The following is a 21,858-nucleotide window of genomic DNA, read 5'->3' on the forward strand; positions in this document are numbered from 1 at the left end:
GTGGGTGTCCAAGTTTTAGAATCGTAGGCTCTGAGCTAATGAAAAGTAAACTAGAAGTTGATTGGCACAAATGCAAATGTTAATCCATTAGTGAATGGTTATAAGTATTTTTCTGTATTGAAAATAATTTGTTTTAGATTGCCTGCCAATTATCAAATCTTACACATAAATGCAGGTCAGAGAAAAACAGAGTAATATATGTGTTTACAACACAGATGAGCATCATTTGAATGAGGAATCCACACTGGAGTCAAGATCCAGTCCGATGAGCCATGTTGGTTGAAGCCCTAAGTCTGGTTGTAAACTGCTTGACTTTGAAAAGCCACTCCCCAGTGAGGTCTGGTGTTGGTGCCTTTGTCTGATGTCTAAAGCATCTCTGTTTTGTTTCAGCTGGCAGGTTTCATCTACGCCTGTTATGTTGTGAAATGTATAACTGAAGAAGAGGACAGCTGTAAGTATTAAAGCTCTATTCTGTTTCTTTCAAGTTCAAAGCATCTCCTTTACTGCCTCCTACTTAGCCTTCCTATTCCTCAGACAAGATCCCACAACACAGCATTAGAATGGAAAATAAGCCTTTTGTGCCCATCAGACTAAAGTGTTTCTCATAACAGTATCCAGCAAACTGAAGAATGGAGAAGCACCCATTTTGAAAACATAACTTCTTTCTTTTCATTGAAGACCTTTTAAAAATCGTTTCCTCTTATGAACAATTCTAGTAGGGAACAGAGATGGGAGATTGGAGATGGAAATGATTTTAAAATGTGGCTAACTTGACCATTCTCTTTTTTATGATCCCTTTATTAGGTATTGATAACTAACCAGTTTTACCCAAGACTACAAATCCCCCAAATCAACAATTTGTAATAGTTGCTAAGATTCTTATAAAAACTGACTTCAGATTAATTCAGAGAATTTGTCTTTGGGAAACCAAATGTCCATCTGTCCTTTTTGTTCCTACTATTTGACACAAATGGCTAGAACTCTAACTATGTCAAAGTCTCAACATTGAGACATATTGCTTGATCCAGAGTTTAGATCACAGTACCCTCTTACAATCCTCCCAGTGGCTCTGTTGTTCTCTGCTCTCCGAAACATGGAGGGTAGAAGGTTTCATTCCATCCCTGCCCCTAAGGATCTAAAACAGGAGAACTGGGGAAAGTACTTCTATTCTCTGAGGGTACTATCATGAATAATTGCCTGTGTAGTTACATTTACTCTGAGGAAAAATCAGAATTGGGAATCATCTTTCTTGGTTTCAAAAAATATTTATAATGTTGGGTTTTTGAAACAGTAAGGAAAGAGGAAGGTGAGAATATGGTGATTTGAGGAAAACATCCAAAGATAAATATATGTTTCTTCTTCCCTTTCCAATTATACTGGAAAGGAAGAGGCAATATCAAGTGATTAATGTAGAAGAGGCACTTTTCAATCATACTCATACATGATATAAAATCAGAAGTATACAGTATATAATTTATTTCATATATAAAAGGAAATAATGGTCCTTTCACTAAATAAGCATTTGTAAAATATTCCTCAGTATTTCAAGCGCTATGTCAGCCTTTGGAGATTTTAGGATGAGTCATACATAATATTTTACCTGTAGGAACTTGCCAACTAGTAGGGTAAAACAAACATATGAGCAAATAAGTATGAAACTGTGTAGTGCATGCTGTGGGTAAAGAGAAGAAAGAGATCAGGAGAAGGTTTATAGAGAACAGTTTTGAGCTTGATCTAGAAAGATGAATAGATCTTTATTGTGTAGCTGGTATGGAAGTGAGGGGTGGTCCCAGGCAAAAGGTGAAAAAGCATGTCACAGCCAGATTAATGTGACTGAATTTGTTTCCTGTGCTACAGGTAGACAGCTGGAGAAAATTGGAAAAACAAGTATGGGTGAGATAGTAGAAAAATGGGTATGAAAGATTAAGGAGTTTGGGCTTTATATAATAAAATCACAGATGAAAGGGCAGGTAGCTTATAAAAAGAGATTAACATAATCAAAAATGTACTTTAGAAAAAATACATTAGCATCATTATAAAGAAGAGACTCAAGAGGGGGAAAGATTAGGGAAAAGAGAACTAGTTAAGACACCATGAAAGTGAGACATGAGATAATGTGAATCTGGACAAGGATCAGTATTGGAGATAGAGAGGATAGATGTGCCATGAGACATGCCGAAATGACATGAGTAGTGGGCAATGGTGAGTACTGTGATAAGGGAAAAAGAGGAGACTGTTAGATTACTGGGTATCTGATGCAAGTGAATGGGGGTAGATGGAATTGCCACTTGCGAAGAAAAATGGGAATAAGATCACTAGTTCAGTTTGCACAGGTTGAGTTTGAGGTACCTAGCGCCTATACAAGAGAAGACATCCAGTAAGCACTTGTCTTATACAGAAAAGATTTATTCAAAGATTAGGAAAGGCAAAATATATGCGGATTTTAAAATGTGTGGACCAAACAAACTATGTAAGTTCATTGAGATATTACCCTTCAGTGTCTGTGTGCCAAATCCCTGATGAACGGGAAGTCCCCAGTTAATTTTCAAATGGAAGTTGGGCTTTCTCTGGGCTGTGTTGTTTGATTTCATTTCACAATGATACCAGTGCGTTTTTATCTTCAGACAATACTTACTGACGTACCACGTCTCCTACATGCATAATCAGTATTTTAGCAGAACAGCACCTCTCAAAGGAAATCTCAGAAATGCTAGTTCCACAAGACATACTGCTCAAAAAAAAAAAAAAAGATTCCAAAGCCAAGTAAGTTTGACACTGAAAATTTAGAATGCACATTTATATATTAACATTTCTGAGAGTACTGCCAGAAAAAAGTATGTCCTTTTTTTTGTTTTCTAACCCACAGTTTTGTTTTAATCACATTACTTTGAGGCCAGATACAGATCAAAGAGAAAAACCAGAAAGAGTTCTAAGGCTTGATTATATCCACAGTTCCCCGGGGAGAATACCACATGCCCCCACAGGGGAAGGAGTGGGGTCAGCCATGAGGCAGAGAGAGAGCGGAGCCTTTAGTTCAAATCCTACAAGAAGAAATGGATGAGGCAGGGTAGGAAGGCTTATTAGGATAGGTTAGCTATGTTGCAAAGTTGCGCCCCATGAAATTCATGTTCACTGTGACTATTAATGCATAGGTTTAGAGCTATCTAAAGTCTCCACATGTTTTTTGGGGATGAGCCAGGGCTTACTTGGAAACAGCCAGTGGTCATTTCGTAGATGTTAAAGCGTCAATTTATAGAAATTAAAAGTATGGTTAATGCAAGTCTCCCAAAATATTTGAACACAAGACTCCTGTTTTTCATCAACCCCCACCCCTCTCCGACCTGGACACCTCCAGAAAAAAGCACTTGATATTCTGGAGAATTCTTCTAAGGGAATTCTGCCCTAAATCAAGTTTTGGCCAAAGCAATGTAAATTCAAGGGGATTCAACGTCACCAATATCTGTTGAAAGATCAAGTTATCTCTCAATCATCTAATAAGCCTTTTTCCCCTGAAAGACTCCAAAAAATAACATATATGTTTTTATGTGTATCTTGGCCACACACCACATCTGCCTTTATTAATCCAAAACACAAGCAGACTTCTCAAAGACACGTTTTATCATGTTAGTCTTATTGCTCAGTGGGCAAAATATGAACTCTTCTAAATTTTTATATACAAGTAGACTGACGCTTGCCTCAGATGTTCATGGGACTAGTAAACAGGTGGGAGGAGATGTTCATTTGGGCTGGCTGTCTGTCCAGTTGTCTTTGGTGACTTTCAGTTAGGTTCATTTACTTGTAGTCATTCACACCTAGACAGTTATGACTATCTTTTGGTTACAATGCTTTGGGTTGATATTCTCTGTATATAATCACTTGCCTGATGTTTATCCTCAGACAATGCCTGGACATATGACTTCCGATCCATAGAGTAAAAAAGGTTTGACATTTCTGTATCATTTTGGTAATTATATTACAAAAAATTATCCTGATCCTTAAAAAGTTGGGTGAAAGGTTAAAATAAAACCACTCTCAAGCAAACCCTGAAACACGGGAGGGATTTAATGTACATGTAAACACTGAGAGGGTCTCTATGTGCCTATTTTTACCCACTGTGGATTTGCAATAATGCATCATTATTTGCAGTGAAACATAGTGGCAGGAGTAGGTGCTAGCTACCTGCTTGCCAAATTGGTTAAGTTTCCATTACTAAGAGCCTTATAAGGAACAGAGGACAGTTTTGGCTCTGTAGCTTGTGCTTGGAATGGCTGTGGAGATAAGGGCCCAATGATGGCAATTGGACAAAATGTTCTTGAAGTCAACATGAAGCTGATCAGTTATGTGCTCAGTTCTGATACCTCAGCCTCACAGCAACAGGTGTATCCAGGAAACTTCAGAGGAAAGAGGCAGAAACCTCCAGGAAGCAATGGAGAGGGTTTGAGCTCAATGAGCAAAGACTCAAGCCTAGACCCAATGAAATACCAATAAATCATCATTGAAACAGAGAGTTAGGCTCATGAACATCAAATGCCTGAGAACTTTTTTCCCTTATGTATCCTTTTAAGCAGTATCTCATTACTCTTCTAGGGCCCAGTTTGATTGATATTTATAGAGATACTGTTTTAGTTCCTTTGGGGTACTATAGCAACATATTATAAGTAAGGTGGCTTATAAATGACAGAAATTTATTTCTCACAGTTTTGGGGGCTGGAAAGTCCATCAAGGTACCGGCAGATATGGCTTCTAGTGAGGGCTGGTTTCCTTGCTCATAGGTGATACCTTCTTGCTGTAGCCTCACATGTGGAAAAGAGGCAAGGCAGCCCTCCGGGGCCTCTTTTAGAAGGTCACTAATCCCATTTCTGAGGGCTCCACTGTCATGACATAACCACCTCCTACAGGCCCTACCTCCTAACACCATTACTTTGGTGATTATGTTTCAAAATATGAATTGGGGAGGGACACTAACATTTACATCATAGCAGACACTATATTGCAAGGGTTTCTGTTTTTTCCATTGAAAAAAATCTGGACCTTGAAGTTTACATCTCTGACCCTTTAGTTATCTAAGCCAGAGCCACAGCTTGGCAGGCCAGCTGGTTGTGCAGACTCACAGGGTGCCACTGCCATCTGCTGTACCTACCAGGAGATGACAGCAACCCTCAGAGCAGAGATCCCAAATTAGATGTGACACTCCTTCCCCCATGAATTAGTTAGCTAGGGATGCCATAAAAACATACCACAGACATAGTGGCTTAAACAGAAATTTGCTCTCCAAAATCTAGGTGTTAGAAACCTCAGGTTTGGTTTATCCTGAGGCCTCTGTCTTTGCCTTGTAGATGGCACTTTCTGTTGGATTAGGGCCCTATCCTTATGACCCCATTTAACCTTCATTACCTCTTCAAAGGGCCAATTTCCAAATATAGTCAGGCATATTAGGAGTTAGGCTTTCAACATATGAATTTGAGGGGGATCACAATTCAGTCCACATCCAAATACACACACATGCACACACACTCCACGTGTGTCCTGGACACTTGAAAATATCTGTGGGGCACAGATTGAGGATAGATGCAGCTCACTGGCCCATCAGATGCCTGTGGGTAAGAGGCTTCAGGGCTGTATTTCTGCCAGGCCAGCTCCATACTCACTGCCACCAGGCAGGAATTCCCGCTCAAGATCTCCTGCTGTGGGGTGATCTGCCTCTAGATGAGTAGCTTCTCACCAGGATAAAAGCTGAGGTCCCTGCTCTAGAGGATGTGGCTTGACCTTAGAACCTTATTTGAGTGGGCCACCTTAACAACATACTTTCATATATTTGTTCATGAAAAGGCAGTGATACATCTTGGGAGAAAAGGCTTTCTCCAGGAAAGCAGGCATCTCGCTGTGCTGTCTTTGTGGCAGGGCTCTCTGCTGTCTCATCTGTCACCAGCCATGCAGAGCTTTCCTTATGGCCTCCCGTCTTCTATTCCCCTCTACTTGTTCTCTTTTACACTATTCTGTAAAGAAAGAAAATGTTTGGAGATTCCTGGTCGGGTGTGCCTTTTATTATAAATGTGGCTCTTCCGTCTCACTTCATCCTCGGTTTTTCCCCACTGCAGTTGGATGTCCACTCACAGTGATAGAATCAGGAATTGTCCTCAGTGCTTTATTAGCACTGTTCGATGTGGCAATTAAAAGGAAGCCATGCAGCCATGGAAAATATTGCTAATCCATGTTAGCAAAAAAAAAAAAAAATCATCATATGACTTCTCAATTTTTATTACTTCTCAATTTTTATTATGTATTCTTGTAAATCATTGGCTCAATAGTTAAACTAAAACTAAATGTTGGTCCTCTAGCAAACGGGTTCATTTTACTGAGTAGTCATTTTCTTTGCTAAAAGAGATTCAATGTATTTGCAAATGTTGTTTAATGATGAAATCATCTGGAGAGAGACATGGAATATCATTTAAAAAATAATATCCTAAGGGACTTATTTTGAAATCAATGCAGAAAAATGAATTCAAGATGCTTAAACTTGGAGTTAGACACATGCACATTTACACCAACCAAGCACAAATGCATCAAAACCTGTCCTGAATTCCTCAAAATCAACTGGCCTTGGGATAAAAGTCACAATCAATTTATTGAATCTTTCATTTGAAAAGAAAACCACAGGAAATTATTCACTTCTCTGGGGCTAATAATTTTCTGTTATTTTTGTTTGATTTTTCTTCTAAAGCCTGCTGGCCTACGCTTCTGTGTACTGAATTCCATTCTGTATGTTTTTATCATTTCTCCAGTTTGTCAGGATCATTGGATTTGAATGCAGTTCTTTGAGCACAATCGCATACTCTCAACCATGGGGGAGGGTAGACATGGGAGCAGGGAAAACTATTTCCCCTTGAAAAAAATATTTGTTTCTTCCTGTCTATAAAGGAATGCAGAAAGCATAGACAATACAGATAAATAAAAAAAGGAAAATTAAAATAACCCCATAATTCTGAGTTCTGATACTCAGTTCAAATTTTGGTATATTATGTGCCTGCCTGCCTGCCTGCCTTCTTACCTTCCTTCCTTCCTTTCTTCCTCCCTTCCCTTTTTCCTTCCTTTCATCCTTTCTTCTTTTCTTCCTTTCTTCTTATTATCTATCTATCTATCTATCTATCTATCTATCTATCTATCTATCATCTAACTGCATTCCTCCCATCTGATTGTTAGGGCCATATCATACATTCTGTTTGGTAGTCTGAGCTTTCTTTCACGTTTATAAATCACTCTTCAAACATAACCTAAGAGGAGACGATTAGAAGTTCAGAAAAGGTGCCAAGTTCGTGGGTGCCAGGTTGACAGGAAGAATTGTGAGAAGAATATGTTTATTTTACTTATCTGGCATCATACTGAAGCAATCAAGTAAAATGTAACATAATCTTAGTATCTTACTAATTTATCTTCTCTTTATAACATTTGTCTTATGAATTTGATGGTGGCTGACTGAAAAAATTTTGTCCATATCTGCCAGTTTCCCACTAAACCAAAACTTGGTATTTATTTTGTTATCTCTGAACAGGATCACAAAGCCTGAAGACCCAGGCTTTGCACGCCACTAATCTCTCACTATGCCTACAGAATCCTAGTGGGGCCAAGGTGAAAAAGGTGTCATCTTTCACCTTTCCTTCCCATTCCCCCCTCTGCCCAAAGCACAGAAGTTACTGCATTTATTTAATTTAATATTGATTTGTTCTGCTTATGATTTGTTTTGAACTATGAGTTGTACTGGGTTAAAAATGATGGAAACCTGCCTACTGCTCTATTTCAGCACTTTAATTTTATAGGCCCAGAAAGATTAAATGACTTGCCCAAAGCCACTAGCTCATTCATGACCTTCCGACATTCAAATACAGTACACACTGATTCACTCAGGATGGAAGAATAGTAGGAGACACCATCAAGATCCACCCGTCTTGTTCCCTGCTGTATCCTTAGCATCTACCAAATCCCCAACCTAGAAGAGGACTCAGGAAGTATTTGCAAAATATGAATGAATCAATTGGATCTCCACAAACATTCCTTGACCTTTATGGAAACTGCCAAGGAAATATGACATCTCCTCAGAATTCAATGTATTCCGAGTAAATGAATAAGTAATTTGAATAAAGCACCTGTCATTTTCTAAACAAGAGGAAGAAAGACATGCTGCCATGTATAAAACTAAGTGATCAACACCTGAGACAGATGCTACATGCGAAGTTTCCTCCTGTCAATCAAATTCAAGTTCCTATTAGTGACAACAGCATTCTCCAACAGTGATACATGTAATAATTTTCACATAATCTCCCCAGATTGGTGAGCAATGGTTTGTTTTTCAGCCTTCTATTAAATTGCTCCCTCTTGTGATCATCTAACAGAAAACACATAAGCTATATTTTTAAATTTGGATATTCAGGTCAAAACTGAGTCTGATTCTTCAACATTCACTTATTTTCTTTCTTTTCTCATATCACCTCCATTATTCTATATTGCTTTTCACTCATACACATACACACACACACACACTATGTTCATCGTTAAATAAATCTGATATTTCCAAGTCAAGAATAGGAGGGGAAAGAAGCTGATTCATTCTCTCTCCTCTGTTAATTAAGAACAATCAGAGCTTTGTTTCTACAACACAATATAGAGGTAACAATATTCAGATAAGCAAAGGAGGGCCTTTAACTGGGGTGTAACGAAAGAGGTATTTTTTATGCAAAGAATATTTCTGGCAGGGTAAGTTGAAGTTATCCAGCAGATGAAGAATACTGATGTTGTTTTAATAGCCTTAATAAAAAAGAAACCATGTGACTTGAAGGAGGAGAAAGTAGTGACATTTACAGAAATGAATGAACAAAAACCTTGATTTTGCTGACTCGGCTTCTTCCAGTGGTGCAGACCCCCACAGCCTACCAGCAGTGGGTGTCCTGGACTAGCTACCTCACCATCTCTCTCTACCTTCTCATGGATAATGGCATGAGAAAGAAAGCATTCAAGTAGCGGAAAAGTGGGGTGATTTTTGCAGCAGAATGTTGACATACACACTCACAAAATAAAATCACTGGGATTCTTTAGTCCCATCTCCAAACAACAAATGAGAGCAAGACAAAACGCTGGCACAGGAAAATGAAGTCTCTTTAAAAGCTCTCCAAATCAGAGACATGCTGAGAAGATGACATTCAAAGTTAGGCTCTTGATGAATGATGTTGGCCGGTGCCCACTTCCTTACGCCCGGTTCTGCTTTAGTTTTAGAAGTGGCATCTCATAGAAACAGAAGGCTGTGTTCAGAGGTCTCCTTCTTAACAGCAGGAGGGCTAAGAAACACTAGATCTCTAAGGATGGCCACCAGGTATGCAGAATGAAAACATCTGAGCAAAGCAGCCTACACCTAGCTACTGAAAGAGAGCCTTGGAAATAAGCGAGCTGGAGGCAAACCCTCAATCCTGTGTGACATTTAAACGAGGCTGCTCTGGCAGAAGATACTCAGGGAGGCCTCCACTATGACTGGTTGGCATTGTGTGGCAGGGAGTGAAAGAGAAACAAACTTAAAGCTCACAGGAGGTGTGGTTTGTTTAAATAATGGAAAGTAATTAGGCTGAAGACAAAAATCAGTGCTGGCATTTTATAATTACGATTAATTTAAAGTTTAATTTCCTTTGGTGCTAAAATCTTACTTAAAACATTTACCGGGAAAGGAAATTAGGATGTTACTATCAAGAGGCACAGAGTGCTTCTGGGAATCCATGCCTATTATCACTTGAAAATTAGGTTAGGGCCAAAGTGGGAATTTCAATTCATTTTTGAGTATAATAAATGGTGACCAGACCTCAGAGTCAGTGGGATTGGCAGGGGCAGGCAGTGTAACATTTGCATTTGCTTGTTTGTTTGTTTGTTTATAGGATTAATTGCAAATGTTTTCAGCAAAGAGTGTAGTTTATACATTAACAATCCTGCTACAAAATGAAAATTGGATATGGATTGCTGCCTTTGTAACTAATGAAGCTGATGTTGAATTCCCAAGTGTGGCACTGCAAAAGGGAAGCACACAGTCACACATCCATACACCTTCACCACTGAATTAAACGGAACAGGGTACAGTATTTCTGTTGGCTCCAAACCCGTCAACCTGACTGTCCTATCCAAGGCCCCAACTTTTTCATCATTCTGTTTTCCCATTCATGCCTCAGTTTCCAATTGCCATTTTCAGCAGCTAATCTTTCTGGAAACTCACTTAGTAAAATCAATGCATAATAGTAACAAGCAGATGGAAATAACTCCTTTGCACTAATTTTTTCATTCATTATGCCTTTGTGGATTTGCTCAAATATTATATTGCTAACATTCATATGTGAACTAATCCCAGAAATATGGAATTATGTATAATCATAAAGTTATGAACAATATTAGTGGTCACCTACTGTAATCCCCCAATTTTACAGTTAAGGAAAGGGACACTCAAATTGACTTGCTCAAAGTTAAACAATCATTTAGAGGCAGAACTGGGAGCAGAACATCGCTGTCAAGATTCGAAGTATACTTTCCATGTCACTTCACTGTGATACCTGAGAGAGATTCTTTTAACAAATATTTATTGAGCAACTACTGGGTGGTAGGCTATGTATTGTCACTAGGGATAAAGCAGGGAACCAAACAGGTACCATCTTTGCCTTTATGGCGCCTACAATCCACTGCACAATTTACGAGCGAAAGAGAAATTACAGTAAAGCTTGATGAAAGTTCAGACAAGGAAAGGGGATGGAGGTGCCATGGGAATTATTCCAAGAAGAACTCATGCAGTTTAGAAGAGGGAAAGAAATTCTTCCCCGAAGACATGACGATTCAGCTGAAACCTAAGGGATAAATTAGAGGACTATGTAGAACTTAACAAAGACAGGCATGCCTTTTTTAAAAGGTACTACTTTTCGGATCCATATTGACCAAAGGTACACCGTAAGTCACACAGGAATGATCTTAAGTTCTTTTAATGAACTCGATATAGGAAATCTAGTTTCAGCTTTCCCAAATACCAATAAAAATGTTAGAGTAACCATGGGACATTCTCTTTCCTGAAATTGTTACTGTTGTTCTAAGAAGATGATTAATTTAGGCTCAGGAGTTTTGTGATTTTCATTTCTGGAGGCTGTAATACAAAGATTATGTTAGCAAAGATTACAAGGTAAAGAATATTTCTCTAATAGGTAATTACAGCACGCATGTTTTATTTTTTTATTTCCCTAAATATGCATATATTAATGTACCCACAACCCTAATTAAAACTCTTGCATTTAAATGGGCTGTTGATTCTAAATATATTCTGGATGTCAGCTGAGAAGACATACCCAATCATGTCTAACGAGCTCACCTATAGCTTGTAATAACTGCTCCTTCCAATTTCATCTGAAAGACATGTCACATATAATTGAAAGCAATTCTAACAGGGGAGAACAAAACAAAGACTGGAAAATCTAATCCATCCAAGTGGCATGGCACAAAGTGAGCCCAGGCACATTTAAGATGAAGTTGGCTTAGTTATTTCACCATAATCTTCATTACATGCTTCTCTACATTTACTGAAAGCATCAAAAGATATCGGATTCATAATTTTCTGACTCTAGCTTTACAGTTTCTCCACCCTGTTAGTTCTCATCTCCCTCATCACCACTCCCTTCATCTGCCACCTTCATTCCCTTCATCGTGGATCACCTTCATTATGGTGGAAAGAGGCTTCTCTAAGATGCCCAGTTCTGAAATTTTCTGCCTGACCATAAACACCTATCTATTCTTTTTCCTTGTTCTGCTGCCTCCCTCTTGGAAAAAGTTTTCTTCACCCGTATTTGGAAGCTTCCCTCCACCTGAACCTATGTTTTTCTCATGCTTTGGGTCTTCCTACTCATTATCTATCTCCAGAATTAGCAAAAGCAATGGTGTTCTCATTAGCATCCTTGATTTCCTTGCTTGCTTGCACATCACTTGTGCTTAGACTTTCAACATCTGTGCCTGACGATGCCCAGATTCAATTTCTCCACTTCTAATCCTGGGTGGTTGCTCATTGCTGGAGAAAGTAACTAAACCCGACAGCAAATGTGTACTTGCTACACTCAGCTGGGTGTTGTCTCCTGCTCAACCGTGCTTTCATTCTTCTGCATTTGACAAAGAGGCACTCTGGCCAGAGGACCTGTTCCACACCTTTCCAGGATCCTTAAACCAAGTACTGATACCTGAGAAAGTCAAATCTATCAAATAGAAACTTCTTTGATTTTCCCTCAAGAACCCCGACAAATCTCTGTACAGGCAATTACTCTTTTGTCTTCTTGCAACCCTGCCCAAATCTGAGAGGAACAGGTAAGCTCCTCTACAAAGTAATCCATCCACCAAGCTTTGGCCTATCATTCTGCCTGATCCAGGACACTGAGCTCTCACTGTCTTCATTCTTGACCATTCACTGGACAGTTCCTTTTGCCCACAAATGTGGCAAAGCCTCATAGACCACAGACAAGGCCAGCCCCAAATTCTTTGTGTTCTTTCTGATAATATACAAGGCCATTTCCAAAAGGATTTGAAATATGGAAATTCAGTTCTATGTAATTTTTTAAACATTTAACTTACTTTTTTCTACATTATGTCACACAGGCTATTCCTGTTGCTTGTCCAATCACCGTTAATCAACTAAGTGGGCATTTGAAGGCTCTCCATAGACCTCCCTCTGGTCTCTTCAGCTTCCATGGATGTCTTCTGCACTTTTGTCACTCTATACAAAATTTTAGTAAATTCTAATACAAAGTTCTCTCTTTTGAGCCTTGTCTCCATCTATTCTCCTAGCCTTGGAAATGCTAATTATCTGAGTAAAGAGCCTAAATGTGCATTTTGAAGCATAATTCCAATCATTCCTTTTGTATAAATCCTTTTTTGAAAAGAGAGGAGATCCCAATCCTACTCATAGTGCATTTTTAATATATATACTTCTACGTATTACACACATATGACACCTGATTCTCTCAATAACCCTTTGAAGCCGAAATTGCTTGATTATCCTCACTTTACAGAGGAAGAAATTAAGGCTCAGAGCAATTGTGACCTGATTATAGGTCCAATGCTGGTAAGAAGTAAAGGCACAACCTGAGCACAGGTCTTTGGACTCCAAAGCCCCCCATCTTGATGCTACCAAACAGATTCTACAACAATGTATCAAGTAGTGGCATTATGATATATCAAGTACTGGCATTATATTATTAAAAGACTACCTGATAACAAGATCCAGGTCTCAGCAGAAAACCATCATTTGTTTCTTAAAATCTCACCTAAGGCACTGCCCTCACTGAGAATTAGCAGATATGAACAAGAACAACAACACAAAATAGTTTATCAAGTGAAACTTATATTTCATTTTTTATTAGGCCTTTAGAACCAAAAGCTTAAAGTGGTTTTTCAGCTAACGATATACTTTATTTATTATGATACTATTATACCTATTGCTTTTCACTTTCATTGTTTAGCATGTGTGAATGTGTTACGAAGCTTAAAATATTAAAGATCTGGGGGAGGAGCCAAGATGGCCGAATAGGAAGTGCTCCGGTCTACAGCTCCCAGCGTGAGCGATGCAGAAGACAGGTGATTTCTGCATTTCCATCTGAGGTACCAGGTTCATCTCACTAGGGAGTGCCAGACAGTGGGCGCAGGTCAGTGGGTGCAGCGCACTGTGCATGAGCCGAAGCAGGGTGAGGCATTGCCTCACTCGGGAAGTGCAAGGGATCAGGGAGTTCCCTTTCCTAGTCAAAGAAAGGGGTGACAGACGGCACCTGGAAAATCGGATCACTCCCACCCGAATACTGCGCTTTTCTGACGGGCTTAAAAAACAGCGCACCAGGAGATTATATCCTGCACATGGCTCGGAGGGTCCTATGCCCACAGAGTCTCACTGATTGCTAGCACAGCAGTCTGAGATCAAACTGCAAGGCGGCAGTGAGGCTGGGGGAGGGGCGCCCGCCATTGCCCAGGCTTGCTTAGGTAAACAAAGCAGCCAGGAAGCTCCAACTGGGTGGAGCCCACCACAGCTCAAGGAGGCCTGCCTGCCTCTGTAGGCTCCACCTCTGGGGGCAGGGCACAGACAAAAAGACAGCAGTAACCTCTGCAGACTTAAATGTCCCTGTCTGACAGCTTTGAAGAGAGCAGCGGTTCTCACAGCACGCAGCTGGAGATCTGAGAACAGGCAGACTGCCTCCTCAAGTGGGTCCCTGACCCCTGACCCCTGAGCAGCCTAACTGGGAGGCACCCCCCAGTAGGGGCAGACTGACACCTCACATGGCCGGGTACTCCTCTGAGACAAAACTTCCAGAGGAACGATCAGACAGCAGCATTCGCGGTTCACGAAAAACCACTGTTCTGCAGACACCGCTGCTGATACCCAGGCAAACAGGGTCTGGAGTGGACCTCTAGCAAACTCCAACAGACCTGCAGCTGAGGGTCCTGTCTGTTAGAAGGAAAACTAACAAACAGAAAGGACATCCACACCAAAAACCCATCTGTACATCACCATCCTCAAAGACCAAAAGTAGATAAAACCACAAAGATGGGGAAAAAACAGAGCAGAAAAACTGGAAACTCTAAAAAGCAGAGCACCTCTCCTCCTCCAAAGGATCACAGTTCCTCACCAGCAATGGAACAAAGCTGGACGGAGAATGACTTTAATGAGTTGAGAGAAGAAGGCTTCAGACGATCAAACTACGAGCTACAGGAGGAAATTCAAACCAAAGGCAAAGAAGTTAAAAACTTTGAAAAAAATTTAGACAAATGTATAACTAGAATAACCAATACAGAGAAGTGCTTAAAGGAGCTGATGGAGCTGAAAGCCAAGGCACGAGAACTACGTGAAGAATACAGAAGCCTCAGGAGCTGATGCGATCAACTGGAAGAAAGGGTATCAGCGATGGAAGATGAAATGAATGAAATGAAGTGAGAAGGGAAGTTTAGAGAAAAAAAGAATAAAAAGAAACGAACAAAGCCTCCAAGAAATATGGGACTATGTGAAAAGACTAAATCTACGTCTGATTGGTATACCTGAAAGTGACGGGGAGAATGGAACCAAGTTGGAAGACACTCTGCAGGATATTATCCAGGAGAACTTCCTCAATCTAGCAAGGCAGGCCAACATTCAGATTCAGGAAATACAGAGAACGCCACAGAGATACTCCTCGAGAAGAGCAACTCCAAGACATATAATTGTCAGATTCACCAAAGTTGAAATGAAGGAAAAAATGTTAAGAGCAGCCAGAGAGAAAGGTCGGGTTACCCACAAAGGGAAGCCCATCAGACTAACAGCGGATCTCTTGGCAGAAACTCTACAAGCCAGAAGAGAGTGGGGACCAATATTCAACATACTTAAAGAAAAGAATTTTCAACCCAGAATTTCATATCCAGCCAAACTAAGCTTCATAAGTGAAGGAGAAATAAAATACTTTACAGACAAGCAAATGCTGAGAGATTTTGTCACCACCAGGCCTGCCCTAAAAGAGCTCCTGAAGGAAGCACTAAACATGGAAAGGCACAACCGGTACCAGCCACTGCAAAATCATGCCAAAATGTAAAGATCATCGAGACTAGGAAGAAACTGCATCAACCAACGAGCAAGATAACCAGCTAACATCATAATGACAGGTTCAAATTCACACATAACAATATTAACTTTAAATGTAAATGAACTAAATGCTCCAATTAAAAGATACAGACTGGCAAATTGGATAAAGAGTCAAGACCCATTAGTGTGCTGTATTCAGGAAACCCATTTCACATGCAGAGACACACATAGGCTCAAAATAAAAGGATGGAGGAACATCTACCAAGCAAATGGAAAACAAAAAAAGGCAGGGGTTGCAATCCTAGTCTCTGATAAAACAGACTTTAAACCAACAAAGATCAAAGGAGACAAAGAAGGACATTACATAATGGTAAAGGGATGAATTCAACAAGAAGAGCTAACTATCCTAAATATATATGCATCCAATACAGGAGCACCCAGATTCATAAAGCAAGTCCTGAGTGACCTACAAAGAGACTTAGACTCCCACACATTAATAATGGGAGACTTTAACACCCCACTGTCAACATTAGACAGATCAATGAGACAGAAAGTCAACAACAATACCCAGGAATTGAACTCAGCTCTGCACCAAGTGGACCTAATAGACATCTACAGAACTCTCCACCCCAAATCCACAGAATATACATTTTTTTCAGCACCACACCACACCTATTCCAAAATTGACCACATAGTTGGAAGTAAAGCACTCCTCAGCAAATGTAAAAGAACAGAAATTATAACAAACTATCTCTCAGACCACAGTGCAATCAAACTAGAACTCAGGATTAAGAAACTCACTCAAAACTGCTCAACTACGTGGAAACTGAACAACCTGCTCCTGAATGACTACTGGGTACATAACGAAATGAAGGCAGAAATAAAGATGTTCTTTGAAACCAACGAGAACAAAGATACAACATACAAGAATCTCTGGGACACATTCAAAGCAGTGTGTAGAGGGAAACTTATAGCACTAAATGCCCACAAGAGAAAGCAGGAAAGATCCAAAATTGACGCCCTAACATCACAATTAAAAGAACTAGAAAAGCAAGAGCAAACACATTCAAAAGCTAGCAGAAGGCAAGAAATAACTAAAATCAGAGCAGAACTGAAGGAAATAGAGACACAAAAAACCCTTCAAAAAATTAATGAATCCAGGAGCTGGTTTTTTGAAAGGATCAACAAAATTGATAGACCGCTAGCAATAAAGAAAAAAAGAGAGAATAATCAAATAGATGCAATAAAAAATGATAAAGGGGATATCACCACCGATCCCACAGAAATACAAACTACCATCAGAGAATACTACAAACACCTATACACAAATAAACTAGAAAATCTAGAAGAAATGGATAAATTCCTCGACACATACACTCTCCCAAGACTAAACCAGGAAGAAGTTGAATATCTGAATAGACCAATAACAGGAGCTGAAATTGTGGCAATAATCAAGAGCTTACCAACCAAAAAGAGTCCAGGACCAGATGGATTCACAGCCGAATTCTACCAGAGGTACAAGGAGGAACTGGCACCATTCCTTCTGAAACTATTCCAATCAATAGAAAAAGAGGGAATCCTCCCTAACTCATTTTATGAGGCCAGCATCATCCTGATACCAAAGCCAGGCAGAGACACAACCAAAAAAAGAGAATTTTAGACCAATATCCTTGATGAACATTGATGCAAAAATCCTCAATAAAATACTGGCAAAACGAATCCAGCAGCACATCAAAAAGCTTATCCACCATAATCAAGTGGGCTTCATCCCTGGGATGCAAGCCTGGTTCAATATATGCAAATCAATAAATGTAATCCAGCATATAAACAGAACCAAAGACAAAAACCACATGATTATCTCAATAGATGCAGAAAAGGCCTTTGACAAAATTCAACAACCCTTCATGCTAAAAACTCTCAATAAGTTAGATATTGATGGGACGCATCTCAAAATAATAGCAGCTATCTATGACAAACCCACAGCCAATATCCTACTGAATGGGCAAAAACTGGAAGCATTCCCTTTGAAAACTGGCACAAGACAGGGATGCCCTCTCTCACCACTCCTATTCAACATAGTGTTGGAAGTTCTGGCCAGGGCAATTAGGCAGGAGAAGGAAATAAAGGGTATTCAATTAGGAAAAGAGGAAGTCAAATTGTCCCTGTTTGTAGACGACATGATTGTATATCTAGAAAACCCCATTGTCTCTGCCCAAAATCTCCTTAAGCTGATAAGCAACTTCAGCAAAGTCTCAGGATACAAAATCAATGTACAAAAATCACAAGCATTCTTATACACCAATAACAGACAAACAGAGAGCCAAATCATGAGTGAACTCCCATTCACAATTGCTTCAAAGAGAATAAAATACCTAGGAATCCACCTTACAAGGGACATGAAGGACCTCTTCAAAGAGAACTACAAACCACTGCTCAATGAAATAAAAGAGGATACAAACAAATGGAAGAACATTCCATGCTCATGGGTAAGAAGAGTCAATATCGTGAAAATGGCCATACTGCCCAAGGTAATTTATAGATTCAATGCCATCCCCATCAAGCTACCAATTCCTTTCTTCACAGAATTGGAAAAAACTACTTTAAAGTTCATATGGAACCAAAAAAGAGCCCGCACTGCCAAGTCAATCCTAAGCCAAAAGAACAAAGCTGGAGGCATCACGCTACCTGACTTCAAACTATACTACAAGGCTACAGTAACCAAAACAGCATGGTACTGGTACCAAAACAGAGATATAGATCAATGGAACAGAACAGAGCCCTCAGAAATAACGCCACATATCTACAACTATCTGATCTTTGACAAACCTGACAAAAACAAGCAATGGGGAAAGGATTCCCTATTTAATAAATGGTGCTGGGAAAACTGGCTAGCCATATGTAGAAAGCTGAAACTGGATCCCTTCCTTACACCTTATATAAAAATCAATTCAAGATGGATTAAAGACTTAAACGTTAGACCTAAAACTATAAAAACCCTAGAAGAAAACCTAGGCAATACCATTCAGGACATAGGCATGGGCAAGGACTTCATGTCTAAAACACCAAAAGCAATGGCAACCAAAGCCAAAATTGACAAATGGGATCTAATTAAACTAAAGAGCTTCTGCACAGCAAAAGAAACTACCATCAGAGTGAACAGGCAACCTACAAAATGGGAGAAAATTTTCACAACCTACTCATCTGACAAATGGCTAATATCCAGAATCTACAATGAACTCAAACAAATTTACAAGAAAAAAACAAACAACCCCATCAAAAAGTGGGCGAAGGACATGAACAGACACTTCTCAAAAGAAGACATTTATACAGCCAAAAAACACATGAAAAAATGCTCACCATCACTGGCCATCAGAGAAATGCAAATCAAAACCACAATGAGATATCATCTCACACCAGTTAGAATGGCAATTATTAAAAAGTCAGGAAACAACAGGTGCTGGAGAGGATGTGGAGAAATAGGAACACTTTTACACTGTTGGGGGGACTGTAAACTAGTTCAACCATTGTGGAAGTCAGTGTGGCGATTCCTCAGGGATCTAGAACTAGAAATACCATTTGACCCAGCCATCCCATTACTGGGTATGTACCCAAAGGACTATAAATCATGCTGCTATAAAGACACATGCACACATACGTTTATTGCGGCACTATTCACAATAGCAAAGACTTGGAACCAACCCAAATGTCCAACAATGATAGACTGGATTAAGAAAATGTGGCACATATACACCATGGAATACTATGCAGCCATAAAAAATGATGAGTTCATGTCCTTTGTAGGGACATGGATGAAATTGGAAATCATCATTCTCAGTAAACTATCGCAAGAACAAAAAACCAAACACCGCATATTCTTACTCATAGGTGGGAATTGAACAATGAGAACACATGGACACAGGAAGGGGAACATCACACTCTGGGGACTGTTGTGGGGTGGGGGGAGGGGGGAGGGATAGCATTGGGAGATATACCTAATGCTAGATGACGAGTTAATGGGTGCAGCACACCAGCATGTCACATGTATACATATGTAACTAACCTGCACATTGTGCACATGTACCCTAAAACTTAAAGTATAATAATAAAAATAAATAAATAAAAATAAAATATTAAAGATCTATTTCTGATACAAGTAAGAAGCAAATGGAAAAATAAGGCCCTAAAACCCTGAGAAAACATATTTGATGAACAAGTTTAGGAAGCGAAGCATCTGCGGTGATTTAGCTAATAAGTCTCATTTCATTCCATGTATGCTTCGCCTGCTCAAAGCCTTCTGTTGTATAACACTTTAGTGACCTTTCATGCAACAACAGGCTAAAGTACCTCTTCCTATAAAGGATTGCATTTTCCTTATCAGGAAAAAAAAAAAAAAAAGCTCAGAGTCCATCCAGGGATTTTAGCCCAGACCGAACACCTCAAGCTCACACAGTCAGCTTGAATTCCTGCCACCAACTAGAGCTTAGTGGAAGAAAAGTGGTTCTTTTCAATTTGGCTTATGGTTGGTTATGTTTTACGTTCCTTTTGTATTACTGGAGCTAAGTACCCTTGGAATTCATACCTATGGAAATAATGGAAAGACGCTCTATTTTCATAGGCCCTGTTAATTTCCTTTAATATTTAGAAAATTCATTGAAAGACATCAAATACTTTAGTGTCTTTCAATGAGTTATTCTAAATATTCAGGCTTAGCTTCCTATGAACTGCCTGTTAAATTTTCCCTTCATGGTTTTTTACAGCTCTGTCTCCAAAAGGGAGTATGTTGACTAGTGGCTTTGTCATTAATAACCAAGGGACAATTTTATATTACAATACCTCATTGCCAACATGTATTTAATAAAACAGTTTTAAGTTTGCTGAACTCAGTGTTCATGATTAAAAGGTTTAAATAAAAGAGAGGCTCACAACAGGAAATATATTGTCACAAAGAATATTTATTCAAAAACCTTTTTTATCTTACTTGGTAATTTCTAAATTCCACTATCATTAATGTTACTAAATCATAGTTATTAAATTGATATGGCACTTGACTAATTTAAAATAATTGCACCTACAATTATTACAGTACATCCACTGACCCTACCCATAGGTCAATAGATGTAAACATACCCACACTGCAGATAAGAAAATGAAGGCAAAAAGAAAATGCACTTGCAAAGAAAATGATAGCATTCCAAGTTGTCTTTTGGAGGTGATGGATATGTTATTACCTTGATTGTGGTAAAGGTTTCACAGGTATGCACGTGTCCAAACTTATCAAATTGCACACATTAAATATGTGCAGTGTTTTGCATATCAATTATACCTCAGTATAGCTCTTAAAAAAAAATATCCTGAGTTGTCTTCAGAGAACCAAAGGCAAATCCCTCTGACAAGGCAGAGATTAAGAAAGTACAATTTTTTTTCACCTTCTGTCCAGTTGTGTGCCTCTGTTTAGGGTCCTATAAACTGGCCAGAAGGAAAACAATGTTATTCCTACAATTATCAAGATTGGTAACACTTGATAGCATTCATCAATGAATGACCGTCTCACTGGAGTCCTTTTGATGCAAATGCATGTCCTAACCTCTTTCTTTCCACTCCTCTTGGCCAAAGAGGATGCAGTGGTGTTTTCTTCCTACTGGTATCCAAAAAGTTTCTTTTGTGCATCTCACAGCACCCAGACAACAACTCTGTAGATTGTCTATAAAAAGTCTTCCCTTTATTATCATTCAAGGCCTTGGCAGTCAGCCAAATTTCACTTGGAAGTTTTACTAGCATCTTCTGTGCTCCAATCAATTGCCTTATTTTCCTTTACAGCCTAAAGGGTCTAAGAGTTTATTTGGTAAATACCTATTGAGTGTCTTCCATGAGCCAGACACTGTTCCGGGTTCTGAGGCTAATGTAGTAAACAGTAGAAAACAGTAAATCTCATGTAGCTTGTATTATAGTAGTAGAGGAAATCAACAAATAAACAAGCAGATTTATACATCAGGTAGAAATAGGTTGCAATGAAGAAAAATAAAGCTGAGTGAGGAGAAAGAAATTCATCTCTAACATCCCAGCAAGTCCCCAATTTCCCTTGCACTAATTAGAGTTACATTTCCCTTTTCCCAAGCGTTTCTTCACTTAGATGTACTACTTATAACTTAAATACTACATTTCCAAAAGAAAGCCAAACACCAACTCCCTTTTGACATTTTTTTTTCTTTAAAAGCAGCAATATGCCCCTGGCAAACAAATTTCTGAGAATCAACTTTGAACCTTTTCTTTTCCTC

At 39.2% G+C, this 21,858-nt stretch overlaps 1 protein-coding gene across 4 annotated transcripts in view; it reads left to right on the forward strand.

Moving 5' to 3' along the window:
- NKAIN2 (sodium/potassium transporting ATPase interacting 2) overlaps positions 1-21,858 on the forward strand; it is a 1,018,833-nt gene that overhangs the window by 984,100 nt on the left and 12,875 nt on the right. For all 4 annotated transcript variants that reach the window (XR_008681100.2, XR_008681101.1, XM_019030137.4 and 1 more), the window contains one exon: positions 391-451. Coding sequence is in view for 2 of the 4 variants with exons in the window: in XM_019030137.4 (XP_018885682.1) it covers positions 391-451 (61 nt within the window). In the remaining 2 variants the exon portion in view is untranslated. The remainder of the gene's footprint in view (positions 1-390; positions 452-21,858) is intronic.

Source organism: Gorilla gorilla, chromosome 5 (genome assembly GCF_029281585.2).
Source record: "Gorilla gorilla gorilla isolate KB3781 chromosome 5, NHGRI_mGorGor1-v2.1_pri, whole genome shotgun sequence".
NCBI classification, from domain to species: domain Eukaryota; kingdom Metazoa; phylum Chordata; class Mammalia; order Primates; family Hominidae; genus Gorilla; species Gorilla gorilla.